This window comes from Andrographis paniculata, unplaced genomic scaffold (genome assembly GCF_009805555.1).
Source record: "Andrographis paniculata isolate CXL003 unplaced genomic scaffold, ASM980555v1 Contig37END, whole genome shotgun sequence".
NCBI lineage: Eukaryota > Viridiplantae > Streptophyta > Magnoliopsida > Lamiales > Acanthaceae > Andrographis > Andrographis paniculata.
The window spans coordinates 2,775,777-2,794,229 of NW_026137570.1; the positions used below are offsets into that span (position 1 = coordinate 2,775,777).

Sequence of the window (18,453 nt, forward strand, 5' to 3'; positions counted from 1 at the left end):
ATTTACAACAAAGGTTAATACTTTTATTACATTTTTCTCTTAATTTTTTTTTTTTAATTTCAACTAAAATTTTAAAAATATCTCTAATTATCGTTTTACTTTTATCATTTTTTTTAATAAAATATTTATTTTATTTTATTTGAATGTTGAAACAGGTATGATGTTGATGAGAAATGTTGATGAGAAAGATATTTGTAAACGAAAAACTTATTTTAACAGGCTCTGCACCTGATAGGTTGGGTCTGGATCCAAACATATTAGGGCGTGTTTAAATGGGGGATTATATTTAAAAATTTTGTTTTTAAAAAAATATTGAATTAAATATATATATTTTTATTTTTTATATTATATTAAATATCAATTCTATATTCAAAATATTAAAGATATTCAAACAATTGTTTAAATTAAAATTTAAAATCAAAACTTCCAAATAAACACACCCAGATTGTGTATTTATTATTTATAATTTTATATGTTTTTTTGTAAAATACAGATAATTGTGTTTTGAGTTTTAGGCCTGTTTGGATTGCTGAACTTTTGTCTTCTACTTTTGAAAAAAAAGGATTTGTTTGTATTGGTTTCAAAAGTAAAAACAGTTTGAAAAGTGTTGTTTAAGAAGCACATTTAGGGTAATTTCTACAATAAGCAGAAGTTTTTTTTTTAGTTAAAATTATTGTTTTAATTTTTAATAATAATAATAATAATAAAATACAATGATACGACCCCACTTACACTATACTACTAACGCCATTTCAACCTATTTGTAAACAATAAATATGCTATAATCCATCTTAATTACTTACATCTATAACAACCTGTTCACCTGTTATAAATTTTTGTTTTCAGCAAAACATAACATAACTCAACAGTAACCTATTAATATTAACCAAAAGGATCTCAAACCATATCAAAAACTACACAATCGACATACTATTTATAATAATACCATACAACTTCTAAAACAGACGTAATATAGCACAACGAAAGCAAAACAAGCCACGGTCAAGCCACGGTCCTGCCCGCAGGTCGTCATCTATGTACACGGTAACTCAAAATGCCTGTAAGAGCGTCATGGCTACTCCAGTCTGTCCACCAAGTCATATATCATTAGGATTACCTACAATGCATAAACTGAGTGAGATTTATAAATCTCCGTAAGTAGAAATTATGCATGATGTGAAGTTTATCTCAAAATTCTCACTATGCAGAATGTGCTCTCATTTGAAATCACCAATTTATTTATGAAATACTTTCCAGGGCCCCTAGACACACTGTCATACACCGGAAGAGCTCAATATCCATATATTCAAATCAAACGGTGGCCTACACCAGGTAGCCTACACCGGTTTCCTCGTAAGGTTTCCCCGGGTCGCTTCTTCCCAGGTCGCCTCTTCCGAATGCATTGTTTAAGCATTGTATGCAAAGTCACAATAGACGGTGGCCTACACCAGGTAGCCTACACCAGGTTTTCCCAGGTCGCTTCTTCCCAGGTCGCCTCTCCCGCCCTCGGTGTATAATCAGCAGTCGAACATAGTAAAACCATCTTATTTCATTTCAATGCATGATATGCATGTTTAATGAAAATGCAATGCAACATATTTCACAATATACATATATTATTGAACTCATTGGTTCAAACCACATCAATTTTGGAGCTCACAGACTCCTTCAACATCAAATATAGAGTTCACAGGCTCGAACCACACAATCACATAATATTAATCACAGTTTTCTGATATTCACATATTATCAAACGAACATAAATAACTTACAAAATAATATATTTATGCATTGTAGTTGCAAATGAGTTTCTACTTACCTGAAATTCGTCAAAACGTCAATAATCCTAACTCTTAAAGTCCTTTTTCCGATTCCAGTATCGTATCTAAAAACAATTAATTACAAATATTACCCCAATTTACTAAATAATTATTTCTACTCAAAACTTCCTCTATTTAGTAAAATAGCTATAATTCGTGAACACAAAAAATACCTGAATTAGACTTTTAATAAATTCGATTAAAATTTTTTTTTGTTTTTCTTTTCTTCTTCGCGTTTCATTTCCTCTGCCTTCTCCGTGCATTCTTCAAATTGAATTGAAATGGATAAGGTGGGGCTGGGGGTTATTACCCCGCCCCACCGCCTTAGATATATATATATATATATATTTTTTATTATTATTATTACTATTATTATTATTATTATTTTCATAATTATTATTTTATGTATTTAGTTATTTTATTTATTTTACTTTTTATTTAATTACTACAATAAATTTTCAAGTGATCTATATTTAATTTACATCAATATCCAAATAATTTACCAAATCTATTTTTATCTACTAGAATCTCATATAAATTATGATAATATTTTATTATTAATAAGTAGGTAAGCGCATATACCAAATTATAAACAATTTAACATATAAGTAATATATCAGCACCTAAAATATAAAATATATATTGGCCAATGAGTAGTGAGAAACTCGGGTATCACATACAATACTATAATATTATATAATATAAAAATTATTAATTTATATATTGTATTTTAATAAAAATTAAAATATATTATTATATTATTATTAATTTATATATTATATTTGAATTAATATTTAAAATGGAGATATTAAATTTAGACAGGAGTATATAATTTTTTTAATTATACTAAAATTATTATTAAATACAATTTATAAAATTTTAAAATAAATTATAAAATACAAATAATTTAATACTCTCTTTCGTTCAAATAGAATAAATATTTACTTTTGGTACGGTATTTAAGAAATAATAGTATTTTATTATAGTTAGTGGTTAAAAGGAGTGTAATTACATTTTTGTCTTTACTTTTTTGGTGTAAAAGTAACGATGTGATCTAAAGTAAGGGTATTTGTGAGAAAAGTAAGGTATTTAATGAAATGTTTACTTTATAATTGTATTTTTAATTGATATATTATCCTTCAATTAAAATTTAAAAAAATAAATAACCAAATTTTAAAAAATATATTTTCTATACTTTAATTTAAAATCTTTATAATTAATAAAAGTTAAAATAAATTATAAAAGTTTTATAGAAAGTGCTACTCCCTCCGTCCCTTATCTATCTATATGTTTGTTTTTTGCACAGAGCTTTAGGAATATTAGTATTATATTGAGATACGGTATGAATAAAGTAGAGAAAGACCAAAATAACCTTATTAGTATTGTGTGACATAAAGGTAATGACATTTTTGTAATATATTATAAGTTGTAAGGGTATTTTCAATGTTAGTAGAAAGTTAAGTTATTAAAAAAAGAAATGAGACGGACCAAAATTAAAAAATAGATAGATTGTTAAGGGACGAAGTCCTTTTGAGTAATTTTAATATTTTATAAGGACTATCAACTCTATAACGTCCAAATAGTTTTTTTTACAAAAGGCTGATTTTATAATGATTTATCCAAATACAAAATCGAACTGTTTTTGCTTTTGGGTTCTGCTTCTGCATTTTCCTTCTACTTATTTTTTTAAGTCAATCCATCAAATTGACAATATTTTTGAGATAAAATAGTTATTATTTTTTTTTTGAAAATTGTAAAATAAAAAAAAAAGATAATATAAAAAGAATAAAACTTTTTAAAAGTAGTATTTTAAATAAAAGTTAGATATTTAAAATAATTTTTATTTTTAAAAAGGATATATATACATGTAAAAATATTTGAAAACGCATGTTTATTTAGGGTGTGTTTGTTTGGGGGTTTGGATTTTGGATTGGGATTTGAATAGTAAAAATTTTGAATTTGAATAGTTGTATGATGTGATATAAATAGGGTTTGATCTGATGTTTTGAATGTAAAATTGATTTTTAGTATAATATAAAAAATGAAAAATAGGTGTTTGATGTGATGTTTTTGGGGGGAAAAAATTGGATGAATAGTAGAAATCCTCCAAAATCCTTCAAACAAACACACCCTAGAGTTTAAATATTTAGATTGTATAGACACGGTTATTTAGATAATATAGATTAATTTTTTAATAATAAATTATAATATTATTTTATTATTATACGAGTAGTATTATTGGTATTTTTTTAAAAAAATATTTTATTATTATATCTCAATAAAATATATACAATATGAATATTATTTTGTAGATAATAAAATTTTATATTAATATAAATAAATAAAAAAGATATACTCCCTTCGCCCCCTTAAAGAAGTATCCAAATAAATACTTTAGCATGGAATTTTATGTTTATTAGTATTATATTGGTATGTAGTGGAAATAAAGTAAAAATGACAAAAATAACCTTATTAGCGTTGTATGATATAAATGTAATAATATTTTTGTAATATATTGTAATTTATAAGAGTATTTTTAATGTTAGATAGATAGTACAGCTACTAAAAAGAGAAATAAAGACAGAACAAAATAAAAAAGTAGATAGCTTGTTAAGAGACGGAGAAATATTTATTTATTTATAATTAATTTAAAACTAAGTTTTTATATAAACTTTGGAGTTTTAAATACAAACAAAAAAAATTGGTTATTGAAGAGATATATAAATAAAGAGATTAATATGGGTTTTATGTGTAATAGTTTATAAATGTAATTAAATTAATTTATATTTATTAAGTATTTTCTCCATCCCAAAACAATGGATCTCTTTCATTAGTGATGCGATATTTAAGGTAATAATGCTTAATTAGTTAATAAAAGTGAGTTGTGAATTATTTTATTATTTTTTATGTAATTAATAATATTGTGGTTTTATAATAAATTTAATATATATAATTAAAAAAATTTAGAATATTTATTTAAATACTCTAAAAATTATATCTCAATAAAAATATATTACAATATGAATATTATTTTGTAGTGAATAAAATTTCATATAATATAAATAAATGCGCTTATTTATTTATAATTAATATAGACAAATTTTATAAAAGAGATGAAATTTTAAATATTTTTTAAGAGAGGGATAGAAATACAAAGATTTTGACATATGTAAATAATGTATTATGTTATATATTATATATACTTATTAAGTATATTTTGTTTTAGTCACTTTTACCCAAAAAAAAAAATATATAGAGTAAAAATCATTTTTGGTCCCATTCAATATCATAATTATCAATTTTGGTCCCATTCAATATCATAATTATCAATTTTGGTCTCATTCAAAAAAAAATTATCAATTTTGGTCTCATTCAAATAAAAATTTATCAATTTTAGTCCCAAAATGGTTGACTAGGACTGAACACGGCCGTGATGGCTTGAACACGGCCATGTTAGATGACTCAGAAGGTGACTGGGCATCCCAGGCAGCCAATATGGCCGTGTTGGTCTCAACACGGCCGTGTTGATTACCCTGCACTTCTGAACACTGCCGTGTTCCTACCCGTGTTCTGAACGTTCATGCCCATGTTCCTGCCTATGTTCTCAACATAGTCATGTTCTAGACCATGTTCATGCCTATGTTCTCAACACAGCTATGTTCTATGCCATGTTCACGACCATGTTTTCAATATAATTATATTGTAGATCATATTTATTATTATTTTCACTTTTTGGTTAAAATTATTTGATATATATATTTATAATTCAACAAAAATATTTTTTACAATTATTTCATAATATAAAAATTAATCAATTTTTGATATTTTAAAAATATATAAAAATAATAATATATTAATATATTTTTAATAATACTCCCTCCGTCCCACTTACCATGCCACATTGCCGTTTCTGTCCATCCTACATTCTATATCACTTTCTTTTTTTGAAAATAATTACACACTTTTTTAATTTATTTTTTTTAATTTTAATTAAACTAATATGTTATCTTAATCTTAATTTATAATTATTTATATTATATGATAATTATTTTCAGTAATACATTCTTAATTATCTACTAATTATACTTATTCTAAATTCTCGTGTCTACAGTGACCCAATATCCAACGTGAGACGTAGGAAGTATTATTTTAAATATTATTTTGAATAATAAATTTAATTTATAATTTATAGAAATAATTAATGTAAAATAATATTTTAAAATTTTTACGATAAATTTTTAAAAATATATAATGATTATTAAAATATATATATTAATATATTATTATTTTTATATAATTTTAAAATATAAAAAATTGATTATTTTTATATTATGAAATAATTGTAAAAAATATTTTTGTTGAACTATAAATATATATATAATAATTTTAACCAACAAGTGAAAATAATAATAACTATAACCTACAATATGATTATATTGAAAACGTGGTCGTGTACATGACTTAGAACATGACTGTGTTGAAAACATGTGCATGAACATGGCCTAAGCTGTGTTGAGAACATGGGCAGAAACATGGTTGTGCTCAGAACATGTGCAGGAACACGGTCATGTTCAGAATTGCATGGTAATCAACACGGACCGTGTTGGCTGCCTGGATTGCCCAGTCACCGTCATCCAACACGGCCGTGTTCAGTGCCAATCAACTATTTTAGGACTAAAATTGATAAATTTTCATTTGAGTTGGACCAAAATTGATAATTTTTTTGAATTGGACCAAAATTGATAATTATAATATTGAATGAGACCAAAAATAATTTTTGCTCTAAAATATATATATATATATGTAAAACATACAAAAGAAAAAAAAAAGTTATCTATTACGACTTTAAGATATATAACTGAGTTATTTATTTATTATAAGACGGATTAAAAAAAAAAAAAAGAGTTATATGATGGGGATATTTTGGAAAATTATCTTTATTTTTTGTAGGTTAAATAATGGGCTACAATATATTGCTTAGGAATTGAATATTTTTATAAAATGATAGAATTGTATAGTATAAAAAAATAAACAAGAAGAATACAAAAAAGATTGGAACCGTTAGATTTTGTTTGGTTGTGTTTTTCAGATTTTTTTTTCTATTTTTTTCTTCAAAAGATTATATATTTACTTTTATACTCCCGTCCCACTGCAAATAAATTTTTTATAATATATAGTAAATTAAAAGATAATAATATTTTATTAATTATAAAAAATATGTAAAAAAATTTGACATTTTTATCATTTGAATTTATATATAAATTAATTATGCATAATAATATATTTACAATTTAAATAAAAATTAAATATACTTTGTATTAGTTTATTGACTATTTCTATTGAAAAAAGAAATCTTCAAGACAAATATAAAAAAAGAAAGGTAAAAAATAGTTATTGAATTTATTTAAAATACTGCATCAAATAATATTTCATATCATATTAAACATATACTTTAATTTAATATTTTATTTTTATTTTTTTGTTAAAATAACAAAATAAAACTAAATAAATTTATAACTTTTATTTAAAATCTCACATAAAATCTTGTTTACATTCATAGTTAATAGTAGTATTTATTTTTTTTTGGCAAAATTACCCATAACTCTCTCGTGGTTTCGAAACTCAGAGTAAATTCCCCATCTACTTTAAAAATTGCATGATGTCCCTTTATACTTTAAAAAATATTGCATGAAATCACTTTGTGGTTTCGAAACTCAGCATAAATCCCCATTTTACTTTAAAAAATTGTGTGACGCTCACTTATACTTTCAAAAATATTGCATAAAGCCCCCTATCATGCAAAACATATAAATAGAAAATCATCTCCTTATCACACGAGAAAAGTTTCATAGTATGGAGTTTCATGTAATGTTTTTAAAAATATAAGGGGTATCATGCAATTTTTAAAGTATAGAGAAATTTTATGCTTAATTTCGAAACCACAGCAGAGTTATAAGCAATTTTACCTTATTTTTTTATTATTTACCCATGACCAACTATTCCCAAACCTACCATCCTAAGAGATCCTACTCCATGTAGATGTTCATACGCTTTTAAATATATATATATATAAATTTGTATATGAGATAAAAGTTTAGACTCTGATACTATCCAATTATATTCATTTTTTTATTAAAAAACATCAATTTAAATATTATTTCCTGCACACAATATTATATGTAGATGACCAACTTTTTTCTTGTTTTTAAAAGTTTAAAAAACTAAACAATTTTGGAAACTTGAACAAGATTTGATTTGCTTGCGTAGGTTGGAAAAACATACAAAATTATCAAAAGTGTTGTGTATATATATCATACATCTTCCGTCATTCAAATATATGTTCGAATTGTCAATGAAAAATATTCTCGTTTTCTTTTTAAATAAAAAATTATTATATTTTTATACTTTTTTTTACTATAAAAAAAAAAATAACCATTATTACTCACTTTTATTAAAAATCATGCCCGATCAAATGAGCACACATTTGCACAACGGATGAAGTAACAAAAAATAACAAAATACTAAAATTTCGGTATGCCAAAAAATGCCATACAATAAAGATATAATTTGATATTATATATATATAAACACATTTCATTTTGATATTTTTGGTTTCACTATATTGATAGAGACATACGAAATACTCCCTCCGTCCCATATCTATGTGTTTTAAAAATATTGGGTAAAAAGACTAAATTAACCCTATTAATATTATATGATATAAAAATAACGATATTTGTGTAATATATTATTAATTGAAAGAGTATTTGTAATATTAGATAGACAGTACAATTAAAAAAAAAAAAAATTCTTTTTATAAGACAGATCAAAATAAAAACATTGCATTCAACATCTACTTTACCAAAACAAAATAAAATATCCAAAACACAAAAGAACATACCCATAGTTGCAAATAAAAGCATCGGAAAATTGCAATTTAGCCACAAGCGTAGAAATGAAAGTTGCAAATAAAAGCCTAAAAAATATCACAGCTATATCGATATATTTCAAACTAAAAATCGAAGAAACCGTGCTGCGGCGCACATGATTGGCAATGAAAAACTGACCTCACTAAATCTAACTCTCCGTCTGCTCCCTCAGCCTTCTGATGGTGCTTCTAACTGTCACTGCGCTGGCCGTGCTGTAGAACAGATACGATAAACACGTCGTAACTTGATAAATAAGAAATCCAACTTTATGATATATGTAAAGGGGGAATAAAGTTTTACTTGAGTGTGTAGGCACCGCCTGCTTTCACTTTTCCGCAGTCCTTGCAGCCCCAAATGCCAACGGCCTTTCTCTTTACTGCGTACTGTGGCACAAACCAACATTAATGAATTGACAAACAGAATATGGACAAATCATGAGATACAATAGAAGGGGGGGGGGGGGGGGGGTGGAGGGATCATATATGTATATCTGCTTAAGCATACCTTTCCACAAAACTCACAGAAAAACTTGGAGTGCTGGCTCACTTCCATCTTCTTTATCTGCTTTCTCAAACTTGCACCGTATCGGGTGCCTGAAATGTTGCAAATAACATATGAATAAAAATTACATTCTTGAGATGCCAAAAACCACCAGAGATTTGACAAAAAAATGGAACATGCTCAAATATTACATCCGGAATGGGGGGGAATTGCAAGAGCTGTGTAAGTAACATATAGAAATGGAGTAATTATAAGAATGAAGCACCTACCATACTTCCCAACAATACCAACCTTCTTGGTTCTCTTGGCCTGCAAAACAATTTAAAAAATTAGTATTAGGTTAAGGCACCTAGATCACTTTGAGTGATAGGGCAATATTACCTAAGTGTTTTAAGTGATATGCTAAACTTTTGGGAAGTTGATCACTTCAATGGTCTATTGATCTAACAATTATTATATAACACTTAACTATGTTTTACTGTAAATATTATATAAGAGCTATACATATAAATTATATTTGCCTTAAAATTTTTGGTTTTGAAAAAAGATGGATTAATCAATCACACAACAGAGCATGAGATCATATCTTAAGATTTCCTATTCATATTTCTTAAAACATGGATCATGAATGCAAATATTCCAAGTAAGAATTGAATAACAAATATGAGTTACTTGAATTCATTAAACAATTCCAAAAGCAATCCTGCAAAATTACATGTCAATTGTGAAGATAAAACCAATAATCATTGCACAGATAAATAGTAATAACATAAAATAGCACACATCTAGTTATCTGCACATGAACATCTCTACATAGATCAAATTAATGCAGGTCACACAGTGACAGCGAGGTTAACCTCCACATAACCTACAACATTACATTCGCACACAAATTACAAAATTAAAAATAAAATAAAATCACGACATGTGCAAATCACGCTGATCAACAGGCTCCAGAACAAAAACTCATAAAAGAATAGAAACAGAACTTGTAAAAACAAATAAAGTCACCACGAAATTAACGCCGCAGCAATTACGCACAGAGGAATGGCAACACTCACAAGCTATCAAGCAAATTCACGCAGTATCAAATCACATAGCAACAGATTATGGCTGCAATTGACAGAGCAACGTAAGGAGAAGCAGCACTTACCATCGCAGATCTGCGAGAGAGGCGAGGAAGCGCAGAAACCCTAGAGTCAGCTAGCTGTTCTTACACACCACCAGATATTCCATTGTTCATATTTATAGTCTTACGGATTTATTAGACATTAGGCCCATTACCTAATAGTGGGCCTCAAAAAGGCTTATTTCTTAAATTGTGCTTACCAAAACCCATTAAAATTATTATTATTATTAGAGAAAAAATAAATAAAAAAAACTCATGGATTTTAGTGATTTTTTTAACCGTTTGATCAAAATTGACTGAAATTGTTTATAATTTGACCAAAATTAATCTCTTCATTTGCATGTTAAGCTTTTGGGTGTGTTTATTTTCTATCTAAATTTAACTTTTATATTTCATCTCAGTGTATTATTTTTATTATTTTTGTTTTTCTTATTAAAAAAAATATATTTTTAATTATAGTAAAAGTAAATTATTTATAAATATTAAAACACCTTTAATTTTTTTTAAATTATTTATTTTTTGTGTACTTAAAAAGATAAAAATATCAAAATTATTTTATATTTTTATTAATTAATAAAATATTATATTTCTTAATTTAGTACTCCTTCCGTCCCAAACAGGATGCAATATTTGCTTTTGGCACGTGTTTTTAGGTGGATAGTATTAAGTAAGATAATTTAAAAATTAGGTGATGTGATGGAGAGACAAATATATACTCCCTCCGTCCAAACAATAAGTATACATTTACTTTTGGCGCGAAGGGTAGGGTAAAAGTAGTGTAATGACATTTTTGCCCTTATCTTTTTGGTATAAAAGTAATGATGTGATGTAAAATAAGGGTATTTATGAAAAAATGAGATATTTAATGAAATAGTTACTTTATAATTGAACGTCCCAAAATAGAAATATGTATACTTTGTAGCTGGAGGGAGGGAGTATTTTATTTTTTTATTTAGATGATGTGATGGGATAAAGTGTGGTAGAGATTAAGTATAATTAATTATTTTCTATCTTGTAAATGTTGCAAGATATTTGGGACCTACCAAAAAAGAAATATTGCAGGGTATTTGGACATATCAAAAAGAAAATATTGCAGTGTGTTTGGATTTGGACATATCAAAAAGAAAATATTGCAGGGTGTTTGAGACGGAAGAAATATATATAAAAAAAGAAAAGTACTTTTTATTAAAAAAAAAAAAAATACTGACACTCCAAAATATATTTATGCAAACCTTGTAGTTATGGTATTAATATTTTCTACAAAGTGACTATATTTTAAAAATAAATTAATTAAAACTTAAAGTTTTATTTATATACATACTGTTAAAAATTTTAATACTTATTTTATTAAATTTAAAAATATATATTTACTTTTGAAACAAAAATTTAAACATATATTTAAAGTAAATAGTTGTTAGTATTTATTTGTATAAAATATTTATGTTATTATTGAAAAAATAATTGTAATACAACAGTATAATTGTAAATAAATACTCCTTTGTCTGAGTAAAAATATCTCTTTGACTTTTATACGAGAATAAGAATTTAAGTATATTAATATGTTATAAATGTGTAATATAATACTCCCTCCATCCCATATAATTTGTTCTTTCTATTTTCGTCCGTCCCATATAACTTGTCCTTTTTATTTTTGCACTTTAATCGCATTTTAAATTTTAAATTTTATAATTTTCTTAATTTTAATTAAACTATTATTTTATTTGTTATATGATTTCATAATTATTAGACAAAATTGCTCATAATTTATGGGTGTGTTTGTTTGGGGAATTGGATTAGATTTTCACTATTCATCCTATTTTTTTCCTCCAAAAAATATCAAATTAAACACCTATTTTTCATTTTTTTATATTATACTAAAAATTAATTTTACATTCAAAATATCACATCAACACCTATTTATATCCCATCATATAATTATTCAAATTTAAAATTTTTACTATCAAATCCTAACTCAAAATTCAAACCCCTAAACAAACACACCCATATATAAAAACTCCTAAAAAAAAAAATTTTATGTAATATTTTATTTAAAAACACAATAGAGTTTCAAGTAATTTTTAAATTACCACAAAAAATTGTACAAGTCTTTCTAAAATACAAATGAATTATGAGCAATTTTGTCTAATAATTATGAAATCATATAACAAATAAAATAATATGGTATTTAATAATAAATGGATTGTTATCAAATAAATAAGGCTCTATTTATGTATAAACTTTTGAAAATTTTGGTATTATTAGTAATAATAATTTCATTTTTTATATATAAAAAAATTATATCAATATGTTTCTTTTTTTATTTTTATTTTTTCTCTCGTACACATTAAATACCATAGAATTTTGTGCTATTTTAATTTTTTTTTTTTCAAAACTTCATATATAATTTATTGCTTATTTTATTTTATTTTCCAACTACTATTAAAAATACCTCTAATAAAATGTACGAATATATAATTGAAATGTTTATTTATATTTTATTTTACAAAATATTTAGTTAAATTTTCTCCGTGAGTAGGTATTTTTAGAATTTAATTATTAATTTTAAAAATTAGAAAAATTTTATTAAAATATTTATTTTTATTTTTTTAAATTTTTTGTAAAAAATTAATATAATTTTATTAAAAAAATATATATATTTTTTTCATTAAAAATAGTATAAATATAAAAGAACAAAAATCATTAGTATATATATTTTTATTAAATTAATTTTTAATTAATATATATTTACATCAAACATATAATTTTAAATAAATATATTATCTTTAATATAAATATTATGTTATAAAAAATATATAAATAAATTAATAATATCAATATTTTTATACTATCTTTGTTTTAAAAGTTTAAAAATTTTATAAATAAATAATTGACATATAAAAAAATAATTATTTTAAATTTATAAAAATGAATTTATAAGTTATTAGAAGAAAATATAATTTAATAATTAATAAATAGTGTAATAAAAAATATATTAATATATATGAAGAATTCATTAATTTTAAGGAAAAATATATGAATAAAAAAAAAAAACTGATATGAAACAAAATTAGCTTTATAAACCCAATAAACTAAACACTAATTTATCAAACAAAAAAATTAACTGATTTACTAGTCAAATAGCTAAAACTCTTCGATAAAGCTAAAAAACTTTTGGAAGTTATACACCTAAACATCAAACAGGAACTACAACTAAATAATGTAACAAAAAAGCTATTGCAGAATTATTAGTATTGTTTTTATGTTATAAAAGTCACAAATACATATATATATATATATATATATAAAATCGATGTAAGATCCACTCCACCAAATTTTTTTGTCATTTTTTATTATTCTTTTAATAATTTAATTTTTTTAATAAAATAAATATGTATTAAATGCTATTAATTATATCATAATAGTTATATATATATATAAGAGATTGATGTGGAATCCACTCTATCAAATCTTTTTTATCATTTTTTTAAAAATTTTTTTTCATAATTTGATTTTTTTTAATAAAATAAATATGTATTAAATGCTATTAAATATATCATAATTAATAAAATTATAATTAATATATTTTTAAGATAATAAGAAAATTTATTTAATTTTATGATTAAAATAAATTATAATATAATTTTATTTTCATTTATACCCCTATTTAAGAGTAATGAAAATTTAATAATTTTAGAATTTAATTTTCATCATTTTTATAATTAATGCTAATAGATTAATAATAAAAAAATAAATCATTATATTTTCTAAGTCTATATATATTTATATATATATATTTAAAAGTCTTATAATTTTATAATTTTTTTTTCATTTTTTAATATATTTATTGAAAGACTATCCATAGCATTTAAAACCTCTTTAAATATAATTTTTATTTTTAGAAAATTATAACACTTAATGACTTTTATAGGTGTATATATATATTAGGATTAGAAAATATAATGATTTATTTTTAATTTTATTGATTATTAATCTAATTAGCATTAATTATAAAAATGATGAAAATTAAATTCCAAAATTATTAAATTTTATAGGGGTATAAATGAAAATAAAAATTATATTATAATTTACTTTAATTATAAACTTAAATAAATTTTCTTATTATCTTTAAAAATGTATTAATTATAATTTTATTAATTAATAATATATTTAATAGCATTTAATACATATTTATTTTATTAAATAATTAAAAAAAATGACAAAAAAAATTTAGTGAAGTGAATCTACACCAATCTCTTATTTATATATATATATATATATAGATAACTAGGAGATCCTTAATTCCACGAAATGCTATTGTATAGCATTAACAACCCTCATTTTAACGAAATGCTATCATATACCATTAACAACCCTCGCTACAAGCCATACATGGTTCTTTTAGTTTCTTCTTCAAAGTTTTGCATTAGCTAATTTTCAAATTCATTTCCAAACTTTTATATATTGTTAGGATTGTATCGGAGCTATTAACAACATAAGAACAATCACCGTGGTTGTTTCAGAACAAATACAATTATGATATAAAGAACGAAAAGAAACACCAATGGAGTTTGTTTGTTTTGTATTTTGGTTTAAAATGATATTTTTTTATATAAGGTATAAGAAATTGTATAGTTAATATAAAAATAACGAGTATGTATATATATTTATATTTTTAGGGAAATGTGTGTAGTTTTTTCCACAAAAAGAAATACACCGCAAATATTAATGTTCTAGCCATATACAATTTCGACTTATTATTAACTTTACATTTTGACCGGATGGGAGGAATTCATACATGGTGCACGTAAAATTTTACACTATCGACAATCCTATATTAAACTTTCCAAAACCTCCCATAGGTAATTTTTTATATTTTAAATATTAATTTAGAAATAATTATTTTATTATACAATAATATTATTGTATTTTTAGGAAAATATTATTTGGTAGACAAATTATCCAAAAATAAATAATTTTTGACCATATACTCAAAGACAGTGCCATCAGTCAATCAGAAATTCGTGAAAATGATCCAAAGGAATATCGTGAAACATTCCATTACTATCATTCATTGTTAAGAAATTGTATTGAAAAAGGCTTTTAGAGTTCTAAAGTCTCGACAGAAAATACTAAAAGAAAGGCTGATGTATTCAGTGAGAGACCAAAAAAAAATCATTTTCGCATATTTTACTTTGCATAATTACATTTGACTAAGCAAAATTCATAAATGATGATACTAATTTTGTCTTATCTAGAATTTGCGTTGAATAAGGTGATTTCAAATCTAATTCCAAGCATGACAATGTGGGATGATCAAACTCCAAATAGATATTAAGAATTCGAGACAATGTCGCTTATTGTCTTATGTCAACTCGGCCAAATAAGCGACATGGACAGTTTAGAATGTATTATGAGTTTTTAGTTTTTTTTTTTTTTTTTTTCCAATTTTTTTAATATGTTTATCAAGCTTACATCTAAACTATAAAAATTTAACTATTTTATCCAAAAGAAACAAAAAGCAAAACACAAAACACACAAAACACCAAGTGAAGATCATATATATTTTTAACTAAAAAAATAGTTACTAGATTTAATGAAAACCCAAACAAACAAACCCAGTGTGGGTATGGTTGCGGGGTTGCTCCAACTCCCACTATTCACATTCCCCCTAACATAAAATCGGAACATCTATTTATATTAGGTCCAACAGAGCATCGATTCCTCGGTCCCCTACAACACCAATCCAACTAATCAAATTATGAAACATGTTAATTATTCAATAATTTTTTATTTTAATAAATTATATATTAATTACAATTTAATTCCTAAATAATTAACTTATAAACTTCTCTTCACCCTTAGCCCCAACAACTGACTTAACAGCATGTCAGTTATCATCTCCTAATACAATTCAGAGTCAAAGTACAGCTAATTTTTCGAAGACAGAAAATGAATCAAACAAACATTTCTCCTAGTGTAGGGTGAAAAATGCTTTATTATAATTTAGCATTAACATAAAGTCAAATATACGAGAAAAAACATGACATTCTTCCAATATATCATATGGAAAATTTTGAGCTGTTAAAACATGGTGGTACCTCTGTTAAGCAAAGATCTCATGAAAACAAAGACCTTTGGCGGTTGCGTTCCAGTCGGGCTTCCCTCTGTTTCAACCAACAAAAAGAAAAAGAAACTAACGTTTGATCATGGAGTTCGGTATGTAATTCTAAAAACAATTAGCTAATGAATATAGAAAAGGAAGTGTTGCTGCCTGAGATGAACATTGTATACCTCCTTCTTTCGGCATTCCTTGTATACGTCAAAATATTCTTGACATTTACTCTTGTCAGTGGTATTCGATTCTAAGCCTGAAATGTTAGAAAGATAGCAATAAAGTTCGACAATCTATAATTGCAGTATCCAGAAAATTCAACACAATGAGAGATGATTAACTAAGCTTTCATGAGAAATCACTGCCATGGAATTTCCTCAACATTACATATGTACATAACTTCATCTTTTACCATACAACAACATAAACATTGCCGCAAACTTATTGGCACTAAATCTAGGGCTTTATTTATTCTGAGATTTTTTTTTTTTTTTTTAATTCTATTACTATGCAATCCTCACGGTTTATTAAAATATACTATTTTATCTCATAAAGCATAACATCCAACGCACTATTTAAACCAGAATCCAAAACCCAAAAAAGTAATAAGAATAATAATAAGTCACCAATTAAGAGCACCAGGTGCTGTCTCTGTTCAAATACGAGCCAAGTAGGAAAAGAACAATATCAATAGGCACATTTCTAGTACAAACACCTTCATCAATATTAATGTGATAAATTTGGAACTTTGCATAATTAAAATTTTTTAAAACTGCCAAATTGGTTCTACAACATTCTGCCAATCTTTTCTAACGAATTCAGATCAAATGTGGAAACTTGGTGTACTAACCGATCTCAGTTATGCACAAATGGATAAATTTGGCACAAACTTGATATGCAAGTATGCAACTACACAAAACCTATAACAAGTAGACAACCAAGAATGAAATTAATAAACTTTACCAATTCCATGTGCTGAATTCAAAATCCCTACCACTGATTCTACAATCCTTATGACCAACTTCACTGTGAATTCCATTCATCGAATCTAAAATTATTGATTTACCGAGTAAATTACAAGATTCCAAAAGTTTGAAACACTGAAGCAAATTTAAATTCTTTGGAGATCACATAACTTGGATAGTCTAGTGGGGAAGCGTTTGATATGCCAAAATGTTAACCAAGAAACATTTACCATTTATCACTGTTACTATCCAAAATCAAAATATAAAGGAGGAAGAATTCTCAAACTATGAATCCTCCGGTTGAAACTCAGGCGAAAACATAAGCTTCGAAAGAGAAATCAACTTTCACTTCTCCAATAAAAAACTTAAATTCAATCACTTGCTAGCAGAGTTTTGCAGTATAAATTTATCTGGTCTACACTCTACAGCACTCGCTTGCGTTCTATCCAATAAACAAAAGTACATACATGTGTATATGTATAACTTCGACAATCAAATTCCTCAAATTTCTAACCCTAAAACCCAACAATCACATATCATTGCCTAATTGAGTTCAAAGCTAGGGTTACTAGTTTTTTAAATTGAGAATTTACAATTTCCAGATGAATCGATCATGCCTTTTCCCGAATTCCGAAAACCGCAGAGTTCTCAGCAAAAGATTCCGAATTAAACATAAACGAAAAGGTAAAACAAAGCAGAAAAAGCAGACATTTGAGAGAGTCACTGTAAGCAGAGAAGCATTCTGAATCGGCGAGTCTGGAAGCGCTTGGATATGGCGGTGATTGCGATTTTGACGACGCCATTTACACCTTTGAGTCGATGCTGCTGTTGCTTTGTTTGGTATGGGTGCTCGCTCATTTGTTGTGGGCCGCCATTTACGTTTTTTTTTTTTTTTTTTTTTTTTTTTAAATTATTATTATTATTATGATTTTAAAATATATGATGGAATTTTTGGGTCGGTTAACAAATACTACGAAACAATCGGATAAAATCGGTG

The 18,453-nt window shown here is 25.1% G+C and overlaps 2 protein-coding genes and 1 long non-coding RNA gene across 4 annotated transcripts; all 3 read right to left on the reverse strand.

Moving 5' to 3' along the window:
* Positions 1-785: 785 nt before the first annotated feature.
* On the reverse strand, positions 786-2,110 carry LOC127250572 (uncharacterized). Its single transcript, XR_007838703.1, has 3 exons — positions 1,994-2,110; positions 1,820-1,885; positions 786-1,117 (listed from the first exon to the last, which is right to left on the reverse strand). It is a non-coding gene; the product is annotated as an uncharacterized LOC127250572 (long non-coding RNA).
* A 6,587-nt stretch (positions 2,111-8,697) lies between these two features.
* LOC127250071 (60S ribosomal protein L37a) lies at positions 8,698-10,502 on the reverse strand. The gene is made up of 5 exons (XM_051273225.1): positions 10,404-10,502; positions 9,520-9,559; positions 9,254-9,342; positions 9,050-9,132; positions 8,698-8,961 (listed from the first exon to the last, which is right to left on the reverse strand). The coding sequence occupies exons 1-5, from the start codon at positions 10,404-10,406 to the stop codon at positions 8,898-8,900; spliced, it is 279 nt and encodes a 92-aa protein (XP_051129182.1). The 5' UTR covers positions 10,407-10,502; the 3' UTR covers positions 8,698-8,897.
* A 5,437-nt stretch (positions 10,503-15,939) lies between these two features.
* LOC127250108 (cytochrome c oxidase-assembly factor COX23, mitochondrial) lies at positions 15,940-18,337 on the reverse strand. 2 transcript variants are annotated; one of them, XM_051273268.1, is made up of 4 exons: positions 18,166-18,337; positions 16,671-16,747; positions 16,478-16,543; positions 15,940-16,109 (listed from the first exon to the last, which is right to left on the reverse strand). In XM_051273268.1, exons 1-3 carry the CDS (start codon positions 18,257-18,259, stop codon positions 16,496-16,498), a joined length of 219 nt encoding a protein of 72 aa, XP_051129225.1. In that variant the 5' UTR covers positions 18,260-18,337; the 3' UTR covers positions 15,940-16,109; positions 16,478-16,495. The 2 variants fall into 2 exon arrangements, with proteins under 2 accessions (XP_051129225.1, XP_051129224.1); XM_051273267.1 differs by lacking the exon at positions 15,940-16,109 and having other exon boundaries at positions 16,357-16,543.
* Positions 18,338-18,453: the final 116 nt, after the last annotated feature.

What these genes read in the sequence shown, in the direction of transcription:
- LOC127250071 (XM_051273225.1), bottom strand. An exon ending in TGGTATTGTTGGGAAGTATG is followed by an intron (nt 9,343 to 9,519) that starts GTAGGTGCTTCA and finishes GCAACATTTCAG; the next exon opens with GCACCCGATACGGTGCAAGT. An exon ending in TCTGTGAGTTTTGTGGAAAG is followed by an intron (nt 9,133 to 9,253) that starts GTATGCTTAAGC and finishes TTTGTGCCACAG; the next exon opens with TACGCAGTAAAGAGAAAGGC.
- LOC127250108 (XM_051273268.1), bottom strand. Translation starts at nt 18,259, where the DNA reads ATGGCGTCGTCAAAATCGCAATCACCGCCATATCCAAGCGCTTCCAGA. An exon ending in TTACAGTGACTCTCTCAAAT is followed by an intron (nt 16,748 to 18,165) that starts GTCTGCTTTTTC and finishes CTAACATTTCAG; the next exon opens with GCTTAGAATCGAATACCACT. An exon ending in AGGAATGCCGAAAGAAGGAG is followed by an intron (nt 16,544 to 16,670) that starts GTATACAATGTT and finishes TGGTTGAAACAG; the next exon opens with AGGGAAGCCCGACTGGAACG.